The 20,385-nt window shown below is 46.0% G+C and overlaps 1 protein-coding gene across 5 annotated transcripts in view; it reads left to right on the top strand.

Annotated features, from left to right (window-relative positions):
• Window positions 1-20,385, top strand: part of NRG2 (neuregulin 2) — a 163,578-nt gene that overhangs the window by 132,891 nt on the left and 10,302 nt on the right. For 2 of the 5 annotated variants that reach the window (XM_065849035.2, XM_065849036.2), the window contains 2 exons: window positions 5,568-5,626; window positions 16,822-16,845. In XM_065849035.2, the coding sequence (XP_065705107.1) occupies window positions 5,568-5,626; window positions 16,822-16,845 (83 nt within the window). Of the gene's footprint in view, window positions 1-5,238; window positions 5,316-5,567; window positions 5,627-16,821; window positions 16,846-20,385 lie in introns of all 5 variants that reach the window. The other 3 variants (XM_071814853.1, XM_071814856.1, XM_071814854.1) reach the window with 2 other exon arrangements.

The raw sequence follows: 20,385 nt of genomic DNA on the forward strand, positions 1-20,385 counted from the left end.
CCTTGATTAGCTGCTCTGGATGAGGCCTCTGCATTTATTCTGGTTGCTTTTGTTTCTTCCCATCAGTGGTTTTGTGGAGTCCATCCTTTTGCAGCTCTCCAGAGCCTGATCATCTGGGACTGGTCAGGGGACAATGACAGAACTGTCTTCTTTTTCAGGCCTTCACATAAATAAGCAACATGCTTGAAACATTTCTCCATTTGCTTTTATCAGTGCATTGTGTCCTCCTGCTACAGCTTCTTCTTATCCCATTATTTTGAAGTACCTGCTCGTTCACATTCCTTTATAACATGGATGAGAGCTACCAAATCTTTAATTAAGATCTAGGGGAGAAAAGGAAGTGTGCCAACCCTTGCGAGATTTAGATCAACCGGGCAGAAAAAGTTGTGCTTCGGGCAGGAACATTATGACAACGATGCTACTAATTAATAGTAACAAATATGAATTAACAATAATTATTGCTTGGCCCTGATTCAGGGCAAAAGGTCAAAGATTCTCAATTTTCATAGAAAGTGCTCTGCAAACAACATAGAAATAATTAATGAAAACTTTTTGAGATGCTCTCTTTGGCTGATCATCTTACTTATTTATTTCTTCTTTTTACCATGCAAATATTTGACTGCAATTCATCCTGAACCCAAAAGCAAAACTTTGTGGGTGTTTTTGAAATGGGCTAAAAAACAGTCTCAAGGAATTGATCAAAACTGAATTAATTGGACATTTTCCAGCAACAACAGGATCTGGATAGAAAATTCCCTGTCCAGCTTTATGGAAGGCATGTACAAGTAGCAACATTTTACGTGTGGCAAGTGGATTCTTTTTGTCTTTAATTTTCATGCGCCTGGTTAGGCACAGAGGGATGGAGTTAAACAAGTGCAGTCTTGAGGGTTCTCCACACAGACCAGAGAGGGGACAAGGTGCTGCCTGCAAAAGGTTGGTGTGGCCTTGTACTTCCCCAAGACCATTCCTATGGATACAGCCTTGTCTGCTTCCCTTGGCCTCTGAGGAGAGATGCTGGGCCCCCATGACGCCAGTAAATGTCTGAACAAGTCTAAAGATATTTGCCACAATAGTTCATCTTCTGTGTTGTCCCTGTGAGAGCTTTCAAAAGGCAGAGGGACTTCATATTGCCAGGATAGGTAGCCAAAATCCCTGGACTAGGGTCTAATGTGCAGGAAGAAGGATGCCATGAGCAAAGATCATTTCATGGCTCTAGAGCAGTAGGAGGAGGAGGAGCAGTTGCATTTATACAGGCCTAAAATCACATCCAGCCACAAGGCTGATGTGGCCCCCGATGAAAATGGGTTTGACAGCCCTGCTCTAGATCTTAGTGAACCTTAACTCTCAGGTATGTCCCTCAGACCGTGTGCTTGGCCACTGAAGAGGACCTGCCCACAAACCCTTGCCACGGGCAGCAGACTCTGCATACAGAAGGGTCTAGACTGGGAGACCCGTGTGCCATGCATGCTCACAATTTCTCTCCCGGAAGTCACACCTGGAGCCATTGTAATAAATAATAAATCATCACCAGCCTAGAGGTATGAGATAGTTAAAAAAAGGAACCATAAGCATTGCATTCTTTAAAGGTCTCCTGGTCAGTGTTGCTGCCAGCAGCCTTGCTTCTGAGAAATCAGGACCCAGGGACGCCAGAGTGGCACATGTGTCTTGGCAGCTTGTGTGCTAGCTTGGGAGGCGACAGAAGGTTCTCATGTTCATGAGGGCTTCTTTTCTGTCACTTTTCCCAGTGCTGATTCACTCGTAACTAAAGATGAAAAGCCTGAGCTGTCCTAGGCACACAGAAGACCAGTTATCTACTGCCTTCTGTCTAGAAAACTCTTCTCCCCACCCACGCTAGGCTGACTGCAGAGATCTCAAGATGGGCTATATGGTAGCTGTCATGGCATCAAAGCTTCTTTGACACTTTTCTGTTTTGCTTTTTCACTTCTTTCCAGCTTCTTTGTCTGAGTTTTTATTTCCTTCCACCAATTTTCACGTGTTTTTCAGTCCTTCCTTAAGAGCACGCAGCTTCAGTCACACTTCAGTTCCAGCCTGGACTGACCTCTTGCGGATGTGCACCTGAGACAGTTTTAGCTCATTTCAGTCAAAGCGCCCCTTCTTGAGGTGGGTAGGACACTCGCTTTGTTCAGCAGCACCCCTGAGGCCCTTCGGTGTGTTTACAACACACAGGGAATTTCAGATCCCGGGCAAATGGGCAGCGTGTCGCAAGATAAACTGGATACCCTTGAAGATTCCTTGAATAAGTTCCTGACTCTATCAGTGGTGATGAATAAACTTCAGAAATTATTGGGAAGACACCTTCTATTTGGATGCTTTGCTCGAACCCCAATGCGATCTCTTGAAGGTTTCTCCAAAGTCGTGCTTGCCCAGGACTGTGAGTCTGCCTCACCCAGCGGCCTCAGGCTTGTGGTCTTAATTGCCAATGGGGCGTCTTCTCCACTTCCTAGCACCACGTTCCTCTGCTTCATCACAGGGAAATTCGACAGGCCTCATGTGTGGTGGTAACCCCTTGGGCTGGGCTCTCCTTGGGAGCTGTCTGGGCTCCCTGCTGTTGAAACGACATTGCTGGCATGACTCTCTCCTGTGCTCCAAGGTGAACAGGCACGAAGGAGAAAAGACGGTGAATTTTTCAAAGATATTCGCCCGACCAGGGAGTCAGTTTTCCAGTTTCAAAAGTGACTTGGACACTGAGAAACCTATGTGTATGACTAGGGAGTTCAGTGCAGCCTCATGCAAAGCCATGCCCTCAGGTTGTCCCTGAGCAGTTTGTGGGGCACAAATAACCCAGCGCGCTCCCGCATGGAGGTGTTAGCACAGGTCCTGAAAATCAAGTGCTGTGTAGCACAGAAAACAGGTTTGGTCATGGGCAGTGAGGGTGCACCAGCTTTTTTGCTCAGTGCAGACCTACCAGACTGCAGTGAACACCACCAAGAAATCAAGTGCCAAAGCCACATCAGCCATGTAGGACCTTCTAAAACTTTCTTCTGTGAGAGGGACAGCAGGTGAAATGTTCCCTGGACACAGGGTACTCTGCCTTGGAGAACTGGGAACTTTAGGAGAAAGATGGACAGATTTGGAGCTGTGGGGCTGTTGAGGTGGAGAAGGACAGTAGATGGGATGGAGAGATCACGCAGCCTTTTATTGGCTGTATCTTCCCCTTGGATCGTGCTGGATTCAGAGGTGTATCTGCATGTCCCCTGTAGGCATCTATAGCATTGAGGCTCAGGCTTCCTCTGGTGTACCAGCAAGTTGTGTCACGGAAGGGTGGCCTGGTGACTGCTCAAGTCCTTCCCCACATCTCATCTTAATCCCACCTCTCCTGTTTGGAGAGGAGCCCTCCAGTTCGAAGAACCTGTGTCCTTGCAGGGCTGACAGATGGGCTGGTGTACCCTTGTTCTGTACAGCTGCTGCAGCTGCTGAGAGCCCCTAGGACCCCCTCACATGTCATGATGCTCACCTGCTGGCCGAGACCAGTCTGTCATCAGGAAGAACTGTTAAAAATCAAGGTTTTCTGGTCATAACGAATAGGGAAGACTTCTCTAGTTTCTACCTCTTCTCCCCAAGGGAACTAAATATTTGGTGAAAAAAAGCTGTCTTCCCTTAAGCAAGGAGACAGAGGCACATATCCATCTCTCTTGTTGACTTTTTTTATTGCCACTGGAGTTGCATATCTGTAACATGCCATCTAAATGTAAATCTATCAATAACAACAAACGTTGCTATAGCCCTTGAGCAACGGTACAGACATAATCTGCCAACAAGCTTTGGAACTACAAAGCTTTGGTCGTATTAAACGTCAAAGCCATCCCTTCCTCATCCCCTTCACTGTGTCTGCAGACTGGGAGCAGGTGTTAATGTACCTTTGTGAGGCACTGCCCGTTTGGGGCCAACAGTGACCTGGATGAGGACCTGACCCACCCCACCATGTGTGCAGGTTGAGACCAGTGATCTGAGATGTCCCAAGGCTGCTCCGATTGTTTGCTGTCCTGTGCAGTGGACTAAGCCATTGACCTCAGGCTCAGGCCTCTGGTCCACGTCCCTTTGGCTGGGGCGTCCTTCAGTCCCTTCCTTGTTGACCAGCTGGGACCTGCTGAGCACTGAGGGACAGTACGATCTTGTACAAGGTATAGAGCCTGCAGCCCTGTTTACCCCAGGAAGATGGAAAACAGCTGTTAAGATGCCAGCTATAATGATAAAACCCTCTTCAGCTCAGAGGCGGGAGAGGTCGATTGAGGGGTAGGGAGGGCGTTTTAGGGCAGACAGAGCTGGGACTTCAAGAAATCTAGGGATAACTTTGAGGGACAATCCAAGAAGGTCAGAAGAAAAGATGTGAAATGAGGGAGAGAGATAAGTGCCTGGGGGAAAAGTGTTTGCCCCCCCACATCTGAGCTCCCATCGCTTCCCAGGTTCACCCGCAGCTGTTCACAACACGGAGCGTGCGGCTGCTGCTGCACCCGTGCGTGGTTCAGCAGCTCCTGCTGCACCCCTGCCCACGTGCCCCCACTCTCCAAGCCTGGATCAGACTGAGAGCTGCTCTGGGGAGCTTTCGAGCCTTCATCCCCAGGGCACCATCCTTGCCACTGCAGCACCGCACTGATGTATAACTGGTGCGCCATGGGCTGGCACATCCCAGCCCGCCACATGATGTTGGTCAGAATAGCCTGAGAGAGCCTCACAGCTGGGCAGCAAGACCTGTTTGGTTCAGCTTTCTTCTCTGTCCCTTTCTCTCTGTTAACACAGAGACTCTGCGCATGCTTTCTCTCTAAATGCAATGTCACCCTTTTCCCTGGAACATCCTGGGAGTATTTCCGGGGTAAGACACGGGAAAGCTCTTGCCGTACACAGCACGCACTGTCGCCTGAGCAGCTGCTCGCCACTCTGTGGTGCCTTCTGCCAGTCTTGTCTAGATAGCAGCTCCAAGAAGAGTCTCTGGAAGTAGCAGCCAGCCCGTATTGATTTTCCTGCCAGCTGGTGCTTCTAGCAGGTGAGAAGGAAGGAGGCAGGCAGAGGAGGAAAGGAGGGGTTTGGCTGGCTGCTTGGAGATCCAGGCCAAAAGTAGAGCTGGAATGTTGCAGGTGCCTGGTTAAAGCAAAGTGGAGAGTAAATACACGTGTAAAGCCTTTATTTTTTCCATTCATCACAATGCACTTTTTATTTCTGACCTTAGCCTCAAGAATGGTGCCAGACATGTTCTGTGATTTCTCCCCTTTTCCCCTCCAGATGTCCAAACGGATTCTTCGGACAGAGATGTTTGGAGAAACTGCCTTTGCGATTGTACATGCCAGATCCTAAGCAAAGTATGTTTGAAGACAAAAAATGCACCACACTACTTAAAACCTCACGGGCACAGCGGTGGATGTAGAGTGGTCTAGTCAGGGATGGCTTTTGATGTCAGCTTTGGGCTAGGGCTTAGGGACGCAGGTAAGGGCGCAGGCTGAAAGCAGAGGCGTAGGAGCCAGGGAAGGGATCAGAAGGGGCCTCAATTCAGTCTGTTTGGGTGTCATTTTGCTATCTTGTTTCTCTCCTTCTGGTTTTCTTTCTTCCGGTAGGTGTCCGATCGAATTCACAGGAGACCGGTGTCAGCATTTCGCAATGGTCAGCTTCTCCAGTATGTCTCTTTCTACTTCTCTCTCTCCCTGGTTATCGTAGCTCTGTGTCATGTCCTTAAAGCAGGTTCTTCTGTTCTCCAAGAGCCCTCTTCTGTCTTGTGCGCTCCCAGCTCTCCTTGGCCACAAGAGGAGCTGTGACCGTGTCCAAGAGGAGAGTTGCAGCTCTTGTTATCTCCCCATTTGTTAGAATGGGTTCTGCTTTCATTTCTGATTGAACTTAACGTTGCTTGCTCTTTTCATGCAAAATGCAAATAAGGCACAAGGTTATGTGGTGTGCTGTGTGAGAACAGTTTGTGTGATGAACTCTATCTGCTAGCATTGCTGTCTCAGGATGGACTATTGTGCAGTGCAAGATATGTACATTTTCACATTACTCGTGTGAGGGGGTGTGTGAATCTCTCGGTACCAACTGAGGAAATCACAGCGAGGGCTGTAATGGAATTTCCCCTGAGGTGAGGTGGTGTTTCTGTTTCCAGAAGCTAAACCAAGCATCAGTTACTGTTCAGGTGAGGTGGTTGGAGGCTGGCTCGGAGTCACATCCTGGAGCATGAATGGAGGGTGGGACAGGGCACGTGTGCACACCTGGAGGCCTAGAGGTCATGCTGGTGGCTGTCACTATCCCAGGGCTTCCCAGCCCTCAATGCCACGCAGGATATGGGCTAAATCAGGCTATATCCCTCCCGGACACAGAGATGTTCCTGTCTCTCCTAGGGGGTCAGACAGCTTTGCATATGAGATTGTATCTAACTAGAGTGACCAATCCCTTAACCTCGTATTCATTGGATGTGAATACCCCAGAGCCCCTCCACTCAGTACCTGCCACTTTCTACTTCCCAGTTCCTATGGACTCTAGGTTTGCAGAGATGCCTGGCTTATAAATGTCATTAACCCGTTTTGTTCAAGGCGGATTATTTTTCCAGGTCCATATTCAGACTGTGTCCCAGCATCAGTGGGATCCTGGGCTGGGTGAGGACTGACTTGAAAGGAGGCACAGTTACAGTGCAGGTCATCAGCCACGGTGACGCGTGTGGGATCCCACCCAGCTCCATGCTGGACGGTCGGACGCCACAAATGGTGGTTTTAAAAAGAAGCTTTTTAAAAAGAGCCACAAAAGAGGCTTCAGTTAGTGAGAACTAAAGGAGAAATGCCTCTCAGTGATGCCTCCTTGATTGCCAGTGCCCCCTCTCCCACCGCTCCATAAGAAATCCTGCAGTCCTCATCCCGAACTGGCAGTAGCAGGAGTCTCATTAGCTCATGCTAATAGCTGGCAGTGCTTGCATTAGACTCCCATCTACAGAGTATACAGACAAGATGCAAATGGGCTTTGTGAGGCCCTTGGGACAGCTTGATGTTTTTACATTGCCTTTTGTTCCAAATTGGCTTCCAAATTTGAAACCTCAGTTGATTTATTCTTACAGACTGAAACATCCAAGTAAGCTCTTTTTAAAATGACAAAAGAAAATGTTCTGTTTAGATCTTTAACCTGATGCTGAAAGGTTTCCTTTCTGCTTTGAAGCCCGCGATGTGAGGGACCCCTGCTGCAGACGGCAGTGGGATGCTCATCCGATGAAGCCGATTCATAGCACGTTCATGAGGTGGTGTCCAACAGGCTTAAACATTATTGCTGCTGTGCTGCAAAACCAAAGCAAGGGTGAAAACGAGTTTTATGTCAGGAAAATGCCTTTTCAGAACATTAATGGCAAGAGTAAACAGCGTGTGGGTTGGTTGTTTTTTTTTTTTCCCTAACCTGCAGAATCCAGCTTTTTATGGGAGTGAGATTTGTTTCAGTTTTATTCGTGTGTTAGAGGAACGACGCCAACTTTCAAACCAACACATGTACATTTCCTTACCTTGGTTCTGCTTTAACCACAGGATAGTAAAGTAAAAACAGCTTAACAATCCAGGTTACCTGTCTGTACTTGGATAAAAAACATCTAAGAAGATGATTCATGTGTGTTTATAGCTGTTTTCACTTTCAGGTCACAGTTGGGTAATACATGTAGCAGCAGTGCTGCAGAGGGGTATGCACTGAGCTTGCTGTTCTTCTGAATAGGAAAAGCATGTCACTTGAGTCTGGACTGCTTACTCTCTACTTTAATCAACAATTGGGGCACAGTAGAAGTTGCTGTTGCTCTATAATTCACATAGTGATTCATCCCATATGGGTTCTGGCAGGTCAAAAGCTGAAACAGATTAAATGAGATTCTGGCATTTCCACTGGAAATAAAATAGCTCTGTCCTGATTCATGTTTTGAGAACATTGCTAGCACTTGACAGCTACTTAAATAGTAAATAAGGACACCTACACTGGTGTTGGTTTAAATGCGTTTGGAGTATTTTAGGTTTTCGGGCCTAGATCAGACCCTCCTGGTTCTTTAACATAAATATTAAATATGACGATATGACTGTTAGTAGATATATCCCAGGGTCGATTTCTCTCTTGCTGAGTTTAAGATGCTGTTCTGAAATGATGTGGCAGATGCTTCACTGAATGTGGGCCAGAGATGGTGCAGCACCCGAGCGTCACGCCAGATGCTGCCCATCTTCCTTCTGGGAGCAGCTTCCCATCTCACCGGTTTAAACCCTTAGTCAGGTTTCTATCAGGTAAAACTCGTCTTCTCTAGGAGTTCAGGCTCTCTTTGTCTATTTGACAGGTAGCCAAAGATGTATTTAGGCAGGTTTTTCTCGCATGTGATGTTTCTTCATGTTGCTGTTACAGTCGTGTGACCAAGTGCCCACTGTCAGACGTAGGCCCTACTGCTGGAAAACAAAGAGAGAATGTTAAAATGTTTTCTGTGTCATGCTCACACTGCTGGTATTTCCTAACAGACTGGTACAGAGGAACTCGTTAAGAATTGCAGTATTGGGCAAGCTTGGAGACCTCCTGCTCTGTCCCGGCTCAGCCCTTGTTTGGATGAATAGCGTTTGCTTTTGCTAGGAATTTGCAGCAGTGGAAGTCAAGCAAGTATCTCAGTGGTTGATTCCTATCTGCTTACAAGAAGTTTACATTTTGTGTTGCTTGCATTGAACACAAATGGAATGGGAAATGTATGCGAGATACTGGAGGAAAAAAGCAAAGCATGCCAAAACAGCTGCTTACCTGAGAAAATGGATGCACCGTGCAGACACCATTGCTCTAGCCTGGAAAGGTACCACTTGTGAGCAGAGCTGTGGTACCTGTGTCAGCTCTACGCCAGCCTTTATGGTAAGCCTGCCTTAGTCTAAGCCACCCTGATGGTCTGTTTCCTAGCAAGACTCATACTGCAAGGAGATCTAAGGCGGCGTGTTCGTTTTGCACAGCAGTGGTTAGGGGTGTGCAGACAGTGTGCTCCCATCAGTCAGCAGATGGACGTATCTGAGAAGAAAAAGGTGACCTGATGCTGACTGAAGCCTGGTCAGATCCAGTCTGACGTTCACTGATCTCAGTTGGTCTCTGTGCACGCTCCTCTACCCACGCTTAAGGAACTGGCTGATGGATCGAGGTTAGAAGGTCATGTTGTCTAGGCTTTACGTAACTTTTAAGAGGAAAGTCTTATAAAGGCTGTACAATATAACTGAGGGATGTTAAAGAAACATTTAAAACAGTTTTAATTTATACTGAAGGAGAATTAATGGCAGTGAACAGAAAGAACAGTGATTGTCTGCAATTACTGTAAAAAACAGAGGAAAGCCCTGGTAGATGAGAATACAGATAATTATTTCCATGAGTGATGAGTCATTAAATCATCTTACTAAAATGTTTTTCACATCAAGATCTCCATACAATTATATTTGCAGATAGAATTAGTATATGTACTGCGTTGTATGTATGATGGTAAAGTCGTATAATCTGCTAGTTTGGGGAGTGAGATCTTGCAGTTGTGATGTAAATCCAATGAAAGAAGAGGGCTGGGAGATCCTAATTCCAACAGTGACCTGAAGCAGGAATGCTCAGTGGACCTGTCTGCTGGGAATGCGATGTGCAGGCAAGGACCAGCCAGCTATACTGGCAGCTTGAGTCCACATCACGAACTCGTCTTCTGACCCCTGTTCTCTCTGCCCCTCTCTTTGCAGAGACAGTGGAGCCAGACCATCGTTATTTTTCTAGTGAGCTTTGAGACATCTCTTGTTAGATGTTTGAGTCCAAATTCATACCCCAGGCTGCAGAGGGTTCGGCACCCAAGCCTGAGCATTTGCCTCATCCAACTCCAGTGCTGCCATCGGGATGAGACGTGTCACCCTCCAGAGGTGCCAAGGGCGATGAGGGTCACAGGACTAGCTGTCAGACGTCTCCCAGAGCCCTGGTACAGGTACCTGCAGAGTCACACATGGCAGGTGTCTCTGGCTGTCCACGCACTAGTGAGAGCAGAACAAACATCACAGCCTGAATGAGTCCATAGCATTAGTACCCAGGGACCGATTTGCCTTTGCAGACGGCTCTTCATCTCTGCTTACACATGTGGGTGAAAAGTTCAGCAATATCACAAAAGAGGGAATCTTTCTAATATGAGAGCTTCTAGTAGGTACTGGAGACTTACCCAATTGACAGCTGTCTCCTGGGTCCAGTTTGATAGGTACAACTATGTCCTGCGGCTCTTTCCAGAAGACAAAAGCACCTCCAAAATCATCCTTCCTTTTTAAAAACTCTTATTTTAATTATTATTATTTTATTTTTTAAACTGTACTGTCACCTGAATCTTACAGCTGCCTGTACTACATCAGATCAACACCCAACTCTGTTTTCTCTCTTCTACAAGAAGCTCTTCAGGTCTTTGTAAAAGCCTGCTGAAATTTTACTAATAAATGGCCAGTTTTTGGGCTGGATGGTTGTACAGATTTTGTAAAACATGTTGGCAGCTATTTTGCTCCTGATGAGGCCGAGATACTGAAACTGAAACATCGTAAGCGGGAACATTTATACCTTGCCTAAGTCTGTGCAGTTGGACTCTTTCCACAATTTAGAAATTTGGGATGAAGTTTTATGTTTGTGCTTGTCTCTTGTGTGTGGAATTTGAAATTTCATCTTCACTATTTATTCGTCTCTCAAAATATTTGTCGCTGATCTGGAGGACAACTGTCATACCGTTCATCACCTTGGTCAGTGGAACGTTTTCATTTTCTACTCGGTGACCTAATTAAAGCTGGAGTCTTGCCTGCTTGTGAACATACTAGAACAGAGCTGACATTCATATATAATGTAATCTAGCACATTCTCCGTTTTCACCCCGTATCTCATTCATGGTTTCTTTACAAAGCTCATAGTAATTCATAGTTGCAGTCTTCCTACTGTTCTGCTTCGGAAGCACAGGGCAATGTTTTCTGCTGTTCACTGGGAGACTTTCTCTTCAACTTTGGGCTCCCCTAAGACTCTGTTATTCAGGCATCAAATCCTTTTTCAAAGGGAAGAAAGACAGCTACTCTTGGTGCATGGTACTCAGCATAGCCATCTGGAAACCTGGGAGAGAAGAGCTTGTGCATGGAAACCAGAGCTTTGCAGATGACAATTGTGCTGTCAGCGGGTGCTGATACAAAAACATATCCTTGATGTATCTCCCAGGGCTCTTTAACTGTAGCCATCAAAAGCTTAGTGTGATGGGTCTAGCTCTTGACTGATTAGCTGTGTGGCAGGACATTTCCCTTATGTAGGCATTATAGATCCCTTCCAATAACACATAACAAGAACAGGTACTTCTGAGATGAGACCCATCATCTGTTCCTGAGCACCTGTCACACCGTCACTGGGTGTGATCTGTGTAGTGATCTCAGCAGAGATTCCTGCCCTATCATCCTTTTCTGTAGATCAGATCACATTTTCTGTAGATCAAATGTCCGGGTCTTCCCATTAGTCATTCTTTCCAAGGAAATCGCTTTCATGGAGCCCTTCCAGCCAGAAAAGCAGAAACTGATTCTACCTGCAGTGCCTGTATCAGGCTGTCTGAGCTGGAAATAGTATCATATGCTCCCCCAGTGGCACACAAACTGGCTCCAGCACTAACCTTGTGTGGAACCAGAGCAGTGCAGGTTTATCAAGCCAGAGGCTGCTTATTTTCCTGAGGGATGGTCCCATTCGCTCCGTAATCACCAGGCTGCAGCTGAAGGACTGTTGGTGCTCACCCGGACATGTAAAAGTGACCCTTCTGACAGGTGGGGTTTGGATGCTTGCTCCTCACGCTGAAGTGTCCCTATGAGCACATGGACAAATCTATCGCTTCAAGCACTACTGGAAAGGTCCAGACCTTAGTTTCAGCTTCTCTGTTCACTTCATTTTGTCTATTCAGCAGTAGTTTTCTACCTGTTGATTGCAAAATGAAAACGATAATTAGAAGAATGCTTCTCTTTTTTTCCTGTTTCACCCTCCACCTCCTTACTCATCTGAATCCTAAAGCAATATTTAGCAGCATTTTAAATTCCACAAGCATTCTGCAGCTTCCTTCCAATAACATGATAACTGCTGGCCACTTAATTACAGGGTGATGACTGCACTGTGTTGTGGCTGGGTAATTACAGGACATTTGTGGTTTATCATAACAGGGTTATTCCTCTCCCCTTCGCTGCAGTACAGGTTGCCCTTTGGGATCTCCTGAAGTTAATTGCACGCTGATCCACCGCAGCTTGCTAATACTCTGTTGTTACATATCTGGACCCTCTAGGCCCACCAGTTTTTTTGTATTGATACAGTACTGGACAAGCTAAATGGCTGTGCAGTTTATGGGAAGTTTACAGACTTTCTGTGCTTGGAGATCCCGTGCGTTGCCCAGCCCTTAACACAAGCAGTGTGCTTTGCACCCAGCATCGTGGGACTGTCTTGCATTGCTCCTTGTACCCCCTGGGGGAAGCCTGGACCAGGGCGCTGCAAGTATCACTCTTGTTAGTACGATTTATTATCAATAGACTGTCTTGATGGTCCTCAGGTGTCCACTCTGTTTCATGCCTTGGAGCGTGCTCTGTGATTCAGCCTCTGGGAGACCATGCGATAACTGAACATCTTAATGAGGTTCTTAGGCAACCTGAAATCCACATGAGCAGAGGCCCAGTTTTCACAGCTGTTTGCTAGTGCTCTTATCCTTCTTAATCATCCTATAAATCTACAATTCAGTGTGAGCCATCTTGTCCTCAGGTGTTACTCCTATAAAGATATTTTAGATTAGATGCTTTTGTATGTTAATCTTTTAAAGCAGGCAAAATACATTATAGAGAAAAACGTAGTCACAGACTCGCTGCGGATAAAGTAAGCATAGGAGTTTGTCTTCTGTGTTATGATGAGAAAAGGATCCACCACGATATTTGTGACAGTGGGTCCACAGAGTACCCGCTCTGCTGGTAGCACCCAAATCAAACTGAACTTTTTCTTTCAGTCCACTTCAGATGAATGTCAACCTTTGGGGGACCTGAGTGTAAGATCTGTGCATCACTTAACTCCTCAGCACGCCCAGCTTTGAACAGTTGAGTGGTACCAATCTACATGATGGGATCCAGCCCGAGTCACATGCAGCTGAGACGAGGAATATGGAAATTAGACATTTTTTGTCATCTCTTCCATTTTTTTTCCCTTTTTCCCTTCCTCAGTTCTCCCATTCTTGCTGCCTTTCTCTGTTGGACAGCCTTCTGTCATACATAGCAGTTAGGTACTTGAACATTTCCAAACTACTGGTCCGGTCTCCTTTGGGATCAAGACAGAAGAGCCTAGCTTAGCTTTTAGGCACAGGAAATAACATAAATACTGCAAGTAATGCATTCAGGAGACCAGTAGATACTGTTTCCTTAACACTGATGGCCGCATTGGGAAGAAGGTGTTCTATTTTAAAGTCCAGCATTTTCAGAAAGGTTCTGCAGGCACATTTGGAATCAGATTTTTTCCAAAAAACATGTCCCCACTTCGAATGGTCTGGGGAGTCTCACAGCAGTTTGGGGTGCTCAATGCCATGACCAGGGAGCGTGTGTGGAGTTCAGACAGAAGGCTGATGATGTGAGAAAAATAACAGGCCCATTTCCTCGGCCTAGAGCTGCCCACTCAGTGCTGTCTCACTGCAGTTTATTTGCGTGGTATCCTCTGGATGTATTGCTTCCAATAGAGTTTGTCCCGTGGGAGCTGGAGAGAACTGCTGCACTCTGTCAGCACTCCTGGAGTGTATCAGTTTGTCTCTGCAGAGGGGATTCATCCATTTAATTTTAACTATCGCAAAGGCTCCCTCTGCCACGAGCCTGAGATGCAGTGCAGCATTGCAGCCACCTCTGTCGGTGTGGAGTGAATCACCATCTGAAGGAGCTGCAGAACTGACCTGGACCTCATGCTTCCCTCTATATGGTTCATGGCTGTAGAGGGTACTGTTGCCAAAAGGTTTCCAGGCATCCCCAATCTAACTGGGAAGGTGAGTAAAACGCAGGTTGACTGGACGGTTGTAGGACACCGTGTGGGTGCTACACATCATGCTGAGCATCATCTCCTCCCGAAGCTTTTAAAGATGTATTACTCTTCTTGATCAACCTCTTAAAAAAAAAGCAAAGGAGACTTCTTTTGAGCATGGTATGCAGAGGTATCTTTTGTTCCAGACTAAAACAGATTGCTGTCTCTAGGAAAAATTTTGTTTCTCAAACATATTTGTTACCAAGCGGTATATTGTTGATATAGAATAGGTGGGCACTGTGTGGTAAGCCATGTTTGTGAAGATGACGCCCTTCTGCTGAATGCAGAATGATTACATTTTGAAGCAATGTTTTTCCTGGAGCTGGGGTCATCTCATTGGCCTCTGGTTTGTAATATATTTTGCACTTTTGAACAGTCTCTTCTTTAGAGATGTGAACCCTCCAAATCCTTGCCTGCTCTTGAAGTGTCTCCTCTCTCACTGTCCCAGCACAGAGGGCAATACCTGCCAGGCTGGGAGGAACTCCTGAGCAGGGGAAGGGAGAATGGCTCCATATTCGATGTGTTCAGTTATGGGAGACAGCAATGCCTGTAGCTGCAACTGGCTGACACTTCTCGCCTTGCTTTCAATGGCTTAGCATGCTAGGGCTGCTTCTCTGCATACCATCAAACAGCTGGTTTGCTATTATCGCCGGTGGAGATAACAGAGAAGCAAAAAATGACCATGATGGAAATTTCAGTAGCTCCCAATGTGGGTCCAATAATTCCTTTGCTTTTTCAAGGAAGTTGACTTATCATCTGGGGGAGTTTTCCACTGGAAGTCTTAGAGAACAGCCTTGCAAATCCCACTAAGTGCCTCAAATGTGGTTTCTCTCCTGCTCATAGAACCTGTAGCTAAGAGTCAGTGAGCCAGCATGGGATGGGGACACCAAAGAAGCGGCAGTTCTGGCATGAGGGGACAGTGGAAAGGCTGAAGCTCCTCAGGTCTTGTCCGCCACATCCGTTTGCACAGACATTTCTGAATTTACTGAAACACGCTGTAAATTGCATCCATTTGTAGCTGTAGGTGTTACAGCAAACCCGAGAACAGGGAGGAAATGTGGCAGTGCAGACAGCACGCAGCTATCAGATGGATCAATAGCATAGACACGGGTGAAATTTAATGTATCTCTGCACACATTTGTCCCAGTGTCAGGTGAAACAGCATGTGTAATGAGAGCATGCCTTAGGAAAAGGTCACGGCTAGATGTGATAGCCAAGAAGTTTAGGATGAATGTATTCTGTCCAGTTTTCTGCTGCCCACCACATTGTGTCCCTGTCACTGTAACTCGTACAAAATGACTGTGAAATGCATGGTAGAATTTGCCATTCCTTTCGCACAAATGTGAGATGTGAAGCAGAGAGCAGCCACTTTTCCTGGCCTTTAAGTTATACAAAATTAACAAACAAATCCACTCCAACACAGCTATTCCCGCCCCCCCAAATAAAATAAAACACAAAAAAACCCCCGAAACACAAACATCAGCATTGTTTGGAAGAGAAGAACCTGCTTTAGTTGAAACGTGTTTACGTGTTCCATAATGATTAGTGCTAATTTCCCTCTGCCCAAATTTTTAGCAGTGTTGCAAGAAAAAAACCATATTTCTGTACAGCAGAATGCAATTTCTATTGAAAACAGAGCAAATAGATCTCTAAGCTGCAAATAAACTTGTGTGTATGGTGACTGGGAACAGTAGAGCTCACTTTTGTGTACAGTGATAACTTTGGAGAACTTTAATGTTTATGTAAGAAAAATTGTTTCTAAGTGAGGACTATACCAGGAAAATTACTAAAATTAATGATGCCTGTTTTGGATAACTGTGTTGCTGATTCATTAGGTAAACTCTACTTTACTTAGCGCTTTCTCTGCAAGATGAACTGCAGTCCAGCTTGGTAATGAATATGGCTCTGAAAGCAGATGCTCCAATTCGTGCTTTTTTTCAGCATGCTTGCTGTTTTTAAAAACAATGCAGAACCACATCAGAAGTGAAATCCAGAAGATTACAAACTTGAGGGAAACTTGGGGTGCGATTTGCGCATGTAGCTCTGCGAAGGATTCATTGCCTTGCCCAGGCAAGTAACCCCTGGCAGCACTGCCGGTTCAGCTGCGGATCTGCAGCGCAAGGGCCGCGCTCGCACGGCTCACGCCCGTCGGGTGATTTACGGGCGATGCTGCTGCAGGACGTTGTGCATCCCAGACCAGACGTGAGGTTGCGGGCAGCAGAATCGTGCTGGCGGCCCCAGGGCCCACGCGCATGTCCGCACGTCTGTCCGCACGTCTGCCCGCACGTCTGTCCGCACGTCTGTCCGCCCAGCGCTCCGTCCCAGGCAGAGGGGCGTGCGAACCAGGCAGGGCACGTTTTGCCTGTAGAAAGTGAATGAAGGGTTTTGCCCAGTTCACATAGTCACTATGTGTTTGAACCTGTCAGGAGTTGTTTCAGAACAGTACCTTTTTTTTTAATTATTATTATTATTATTTATTTTCTTTCCTTTTATTTTTTTTTAACTGCCTAAACTGTGAATTCCACATCAGGTACTAACAAACATGGCTCATCTCAAAAGAATTCATAATTAACTAAAAGAATTCATAATTAACTCCCACTGCAATTTGTTTGGGTCTTTCTTTACGTAAAGTAAAAGCTCTGTTGGGAATTTGGGATGCTCTGGAGCGTACACTGTGTTCTGTGTAACTGCTGCTGAGCCTACAGAAAAGCTGACCTGCTGTAATGCACAGTGCGTGTGTTTGTGTTTTAGAGATCTCTGACAGACCTGTTTTTCTTTTTCTCTTTCTCTTCCTTCTTTCTGCATTGGCAGAGCATCTTGGATTTGAATTAAAGGGTATGGAACAACCATTCATTTATTAATCAGAAGCCATTAAGAGCTGCCCACATTATATTTATGGCTTTAATGGGATGATTAAAAAATCAGCTGTTCTGTTCTCTTCCCTGGCACCAAGACAGATGTTTGGATTAAAAACAAAACCAAAACAAAACAACCAAACAAAAACGCTAAAAAAAAAAAACCCGAAACCAACCAACAAAAAATGCTAAATCTAAATGTAAACCTATGATGTGTATTTTTAGCAGCACTTTTTTCTTTGTTCCAAGCAGCAGCCTGGTGTGTGTGGCGTGACTGGGATGTTACAATTGCCGTGTCTCCTCATTCAACATGCTTTTGTGTATTTAACGGAAAAGCTGGAGTTTGTGTCCATCCAAAAGGTTGGGAATGGGCAGGCATTCCAGGAACGGGAAGGCAAGTTTCAGGAAGATTGGGACTTCTGTAGAAATTGCCATCATAGGCCCACCAACCTCCACCAGATCCTATGAAGGGTCAGGACGAGCTTTGCCATCCTCCCAAAGGTTATCTGCGTATTCCTGTTCTTGACCAGGAGGAAATTGTTCTGGAGTTAGTCTAGAAAGAAGTGAGCCCAGGGAAGTCGGTCGTCTCCCATGAGAGTGGAGGGGGCAAAGCTGAGCATCACAGTGGCAAGTTGGAGTTTGGAAAAACACTGCAGTGTGCTAAATGCTCTCGAAACAGCCACTTTGGGCAATTTTCTGTTCTGGCCCTATTGCTCATAGTCATATTATTTTTCTTCTCAGTCTGTTTTTAGAAATGTATCAAGTATCTCTTGAGGAAGCACCTGGGAAAAGAAACCCTTGATGCTAGGTTTCCCTTGAGTGTCCAGGCCAGGCACAGGGAGGACTTGGCCAGATGAGAGCAGAGAAATTTATCTTTACCATTTAAGAAAACTGACCCGGCAATGTCAGCCAGAGCAGATCTTCACATGAAGGTGTTTCAGTTCCATTTGCTAGAGGTATGGGGACACCAAACTTTCACTTCTGGATCCCACATTGTCCTCTGGGCTGCGTGTGGTGGAGGGACATGCACTAGATGAAGCTGGAGAAACTTGTCTCCTCCAGGTTTTGCGTGCTGACCCAGTGGATTGGTGTGTAACCCCCAGCGATTCTTCCCTGCTGCAGAAAATGTGTGAGTTTTGTGGTCAGGTGTTTCAGAGAAAGTGGTGCTGCTAATACTAATACACTTACACAAACTTGAAAATTGAGGATTTTTGACATCCCTTTTTTGTTGACCTCTTGTCGTTCTCCTCGTCCATTGTCAACGTCTCATCACAGAACCGCACACATCCCATTCCCGGTCTGCCGTCGTCTCTTCTCTGTCATTTCACGCGTTGCTGTGACACCCATGGCTGGACTGTGATTCTGTCGGCATTATGTGGCACCGCACGGTTTGTTCGTAGTGTTTGCTGCTGTAGAGTGACAGTGCTGCTGCTGAAGACATGGTGTTTGTAGGGCATACGGGCACAGATGGACAAGTCTTGCTCCAGGATCTTACCTTCTCACATCCAAAATTATAGTGTGCGTTCTCCTGTTTTCTTTCTGTCACTGTTGAGATGGTTTTGTGCAACATGAAGACACTGTGTGACTGGGCATCAACTTTAATGAGATGTTAGGAGCCAGGCTACATGACTGTCAGCAGGTCATTTAATGTTTAGTTTAGCAGCACTGATGCACAGACTCACACTTCACTGCTTCACGCAGCAGAGCTGTCAGCTCAGGGCAGCGAGGATACATCTGCATTTGTCATGAACTCAAACATTCCCCATGCAATTCAGGTGAAAGTTCAGGAGTCAGATGTGCCAGAGTTGGGGTCCCACGCTGACACAATCGCCAGAGCAGAGGCTGTGGTGTGAGCCTTGGCTGAAAACTGTCATCATGTAGGTGACAGGAACAAAAGAAGCCATAGTTTGCTATTTCTCTCTCCTCCGTGATTCAAAGGGAATGATTTATGCTTGCAAAAGAAAAAAGTCTTTGTAGCAAAAAACATAGTTGGTGAAGAATCTTGGAAAAATTGGCTTGATGGAGGATGGGTCCATGGTGAAAACTGACTTCATACCCAGCTTTTTTTAATTTTTTGGTAATATAAAAGTAGCTTTTGCTGGGTAGTAGCAAAATTCTCACCTGGTGCCATCCGTAACCAGGACATGATCCTAGCTGGGTTTCCTGTCTGAAAGAAAGACCTGCACAGCTGGAATCCACGTCCCAAAGGTGTGCAAAAGCAAGAAAGCTTGTCTGCCATGGTTGCTGATGCCTGGAATAGGGCATCTGTGCAAGGGAAACGCATTGTTGAAGGAGGTATTTCACCCCAGAGTGAGTTCTTTCCCCACGCCAGCTCCACATGGTTCCTCGTAGTAAAACACAAGGAGTATGAGGTCAGCCAGTGCCCAGCCCCCACTCTGTGAGTAGCTCCCAGGACATTATGGCTCTGAGCAGGTGCTGCAGTAGCTTTCAGCCCAAGGAGACCCATGACGTGCATCTCCTGGCCCACAGCGCTGTGGAGCTGGAGTCTGGGGGAGCCTGAGCTGCCGCCTCTCTGGGGAGCAGTGGGACATTGCACCTGAGTGCCTTGTCCAGCCAAGGGCCAGTGCACTATCAAAACAGATGGAAATGTAGTTCTTTAAAGAGTACCTTTGCAGCATTAAGTGTAAAGCGAGCCCTGCAGATCATCTTTTGCATCTTCATGTCTGGGCTGTCATTCTCAGCCCCTGCTTTACTAAATCTTTCTTTGTTCCCATTTTAAGAGTTAGCAAGAGATAAACATTTTTCCTAGCACTTTTTTTTTCTTCCAAAAATACATTTTCCTTCCTAAACTGGCAAGCTGAAATCAGTCTAAATATTGAATGTTTAAATGCTTCCACCTTGGGTTTTGTTGGGTTTTTTTTGCTAAATTTTCTGGGACCAGAGGTTTTTGGGACCAGACCTGTTTCCTTTCTGGTTTTGTATTTCATTGTTTGGTAGCACATGGAGTATCATATAGCCAGTCCAAGGTGTTTAGTGTGGCATGGTGGTCCATGCTGAGCACAGCAACCATGGCATGAGTTTTATTGGCTAACATGTATGAAAAAAATAAGTCAATGAATATTAAAGGCAGCACAAACACCAGTGACTTTAACAAAGACACAGTGTGAGGGCACAAGGACATCATTCATAGATGCCGAACTAAAACGCTCATGGCAGCTGCGCACTGAATCCTCCTCTCAGTCATTCAGCTGGAGAACCAAATCGTCTCTGCTGCTCTGAGATTGCTGGATATCACCAAGAAGAGCATCTGCTCTGGTGTAGCCGCAGAGGAAGAGGTGTCCTTGCTGTGCGATTGCTGCCTACATGTAGTTCAGTTACACTGCAGGTGGCATCCTAGCATTTCCTTGGAGCTTTGATTAATTTGGATGAATTACCTCATTGCCAGCATGGTCTGGGTTTTGATGCAAGTGACTGACTCTTCTGGTTTGAAAGGTGGGCCGTGACAAGTGATGATATTTGAGAGAAGCAGCAGCACGCTGCTTGAATTTTGTGTGTGCTT

Source organism: Patagioenas fasciata, chromosome 14, assembly GCF_037038585.1.
Source record: "Patagioenas fasciata isolate bPatFas1 chromosome 14, bPatFas1.hap1, whole genome shotgun sequence".
Taxonomy (NCBI): Eukaryota; Metazoa; Chordata; class Aves; order Columbiformes; family Columbidae; genus Patagioenas; species Patagioenas fasciata.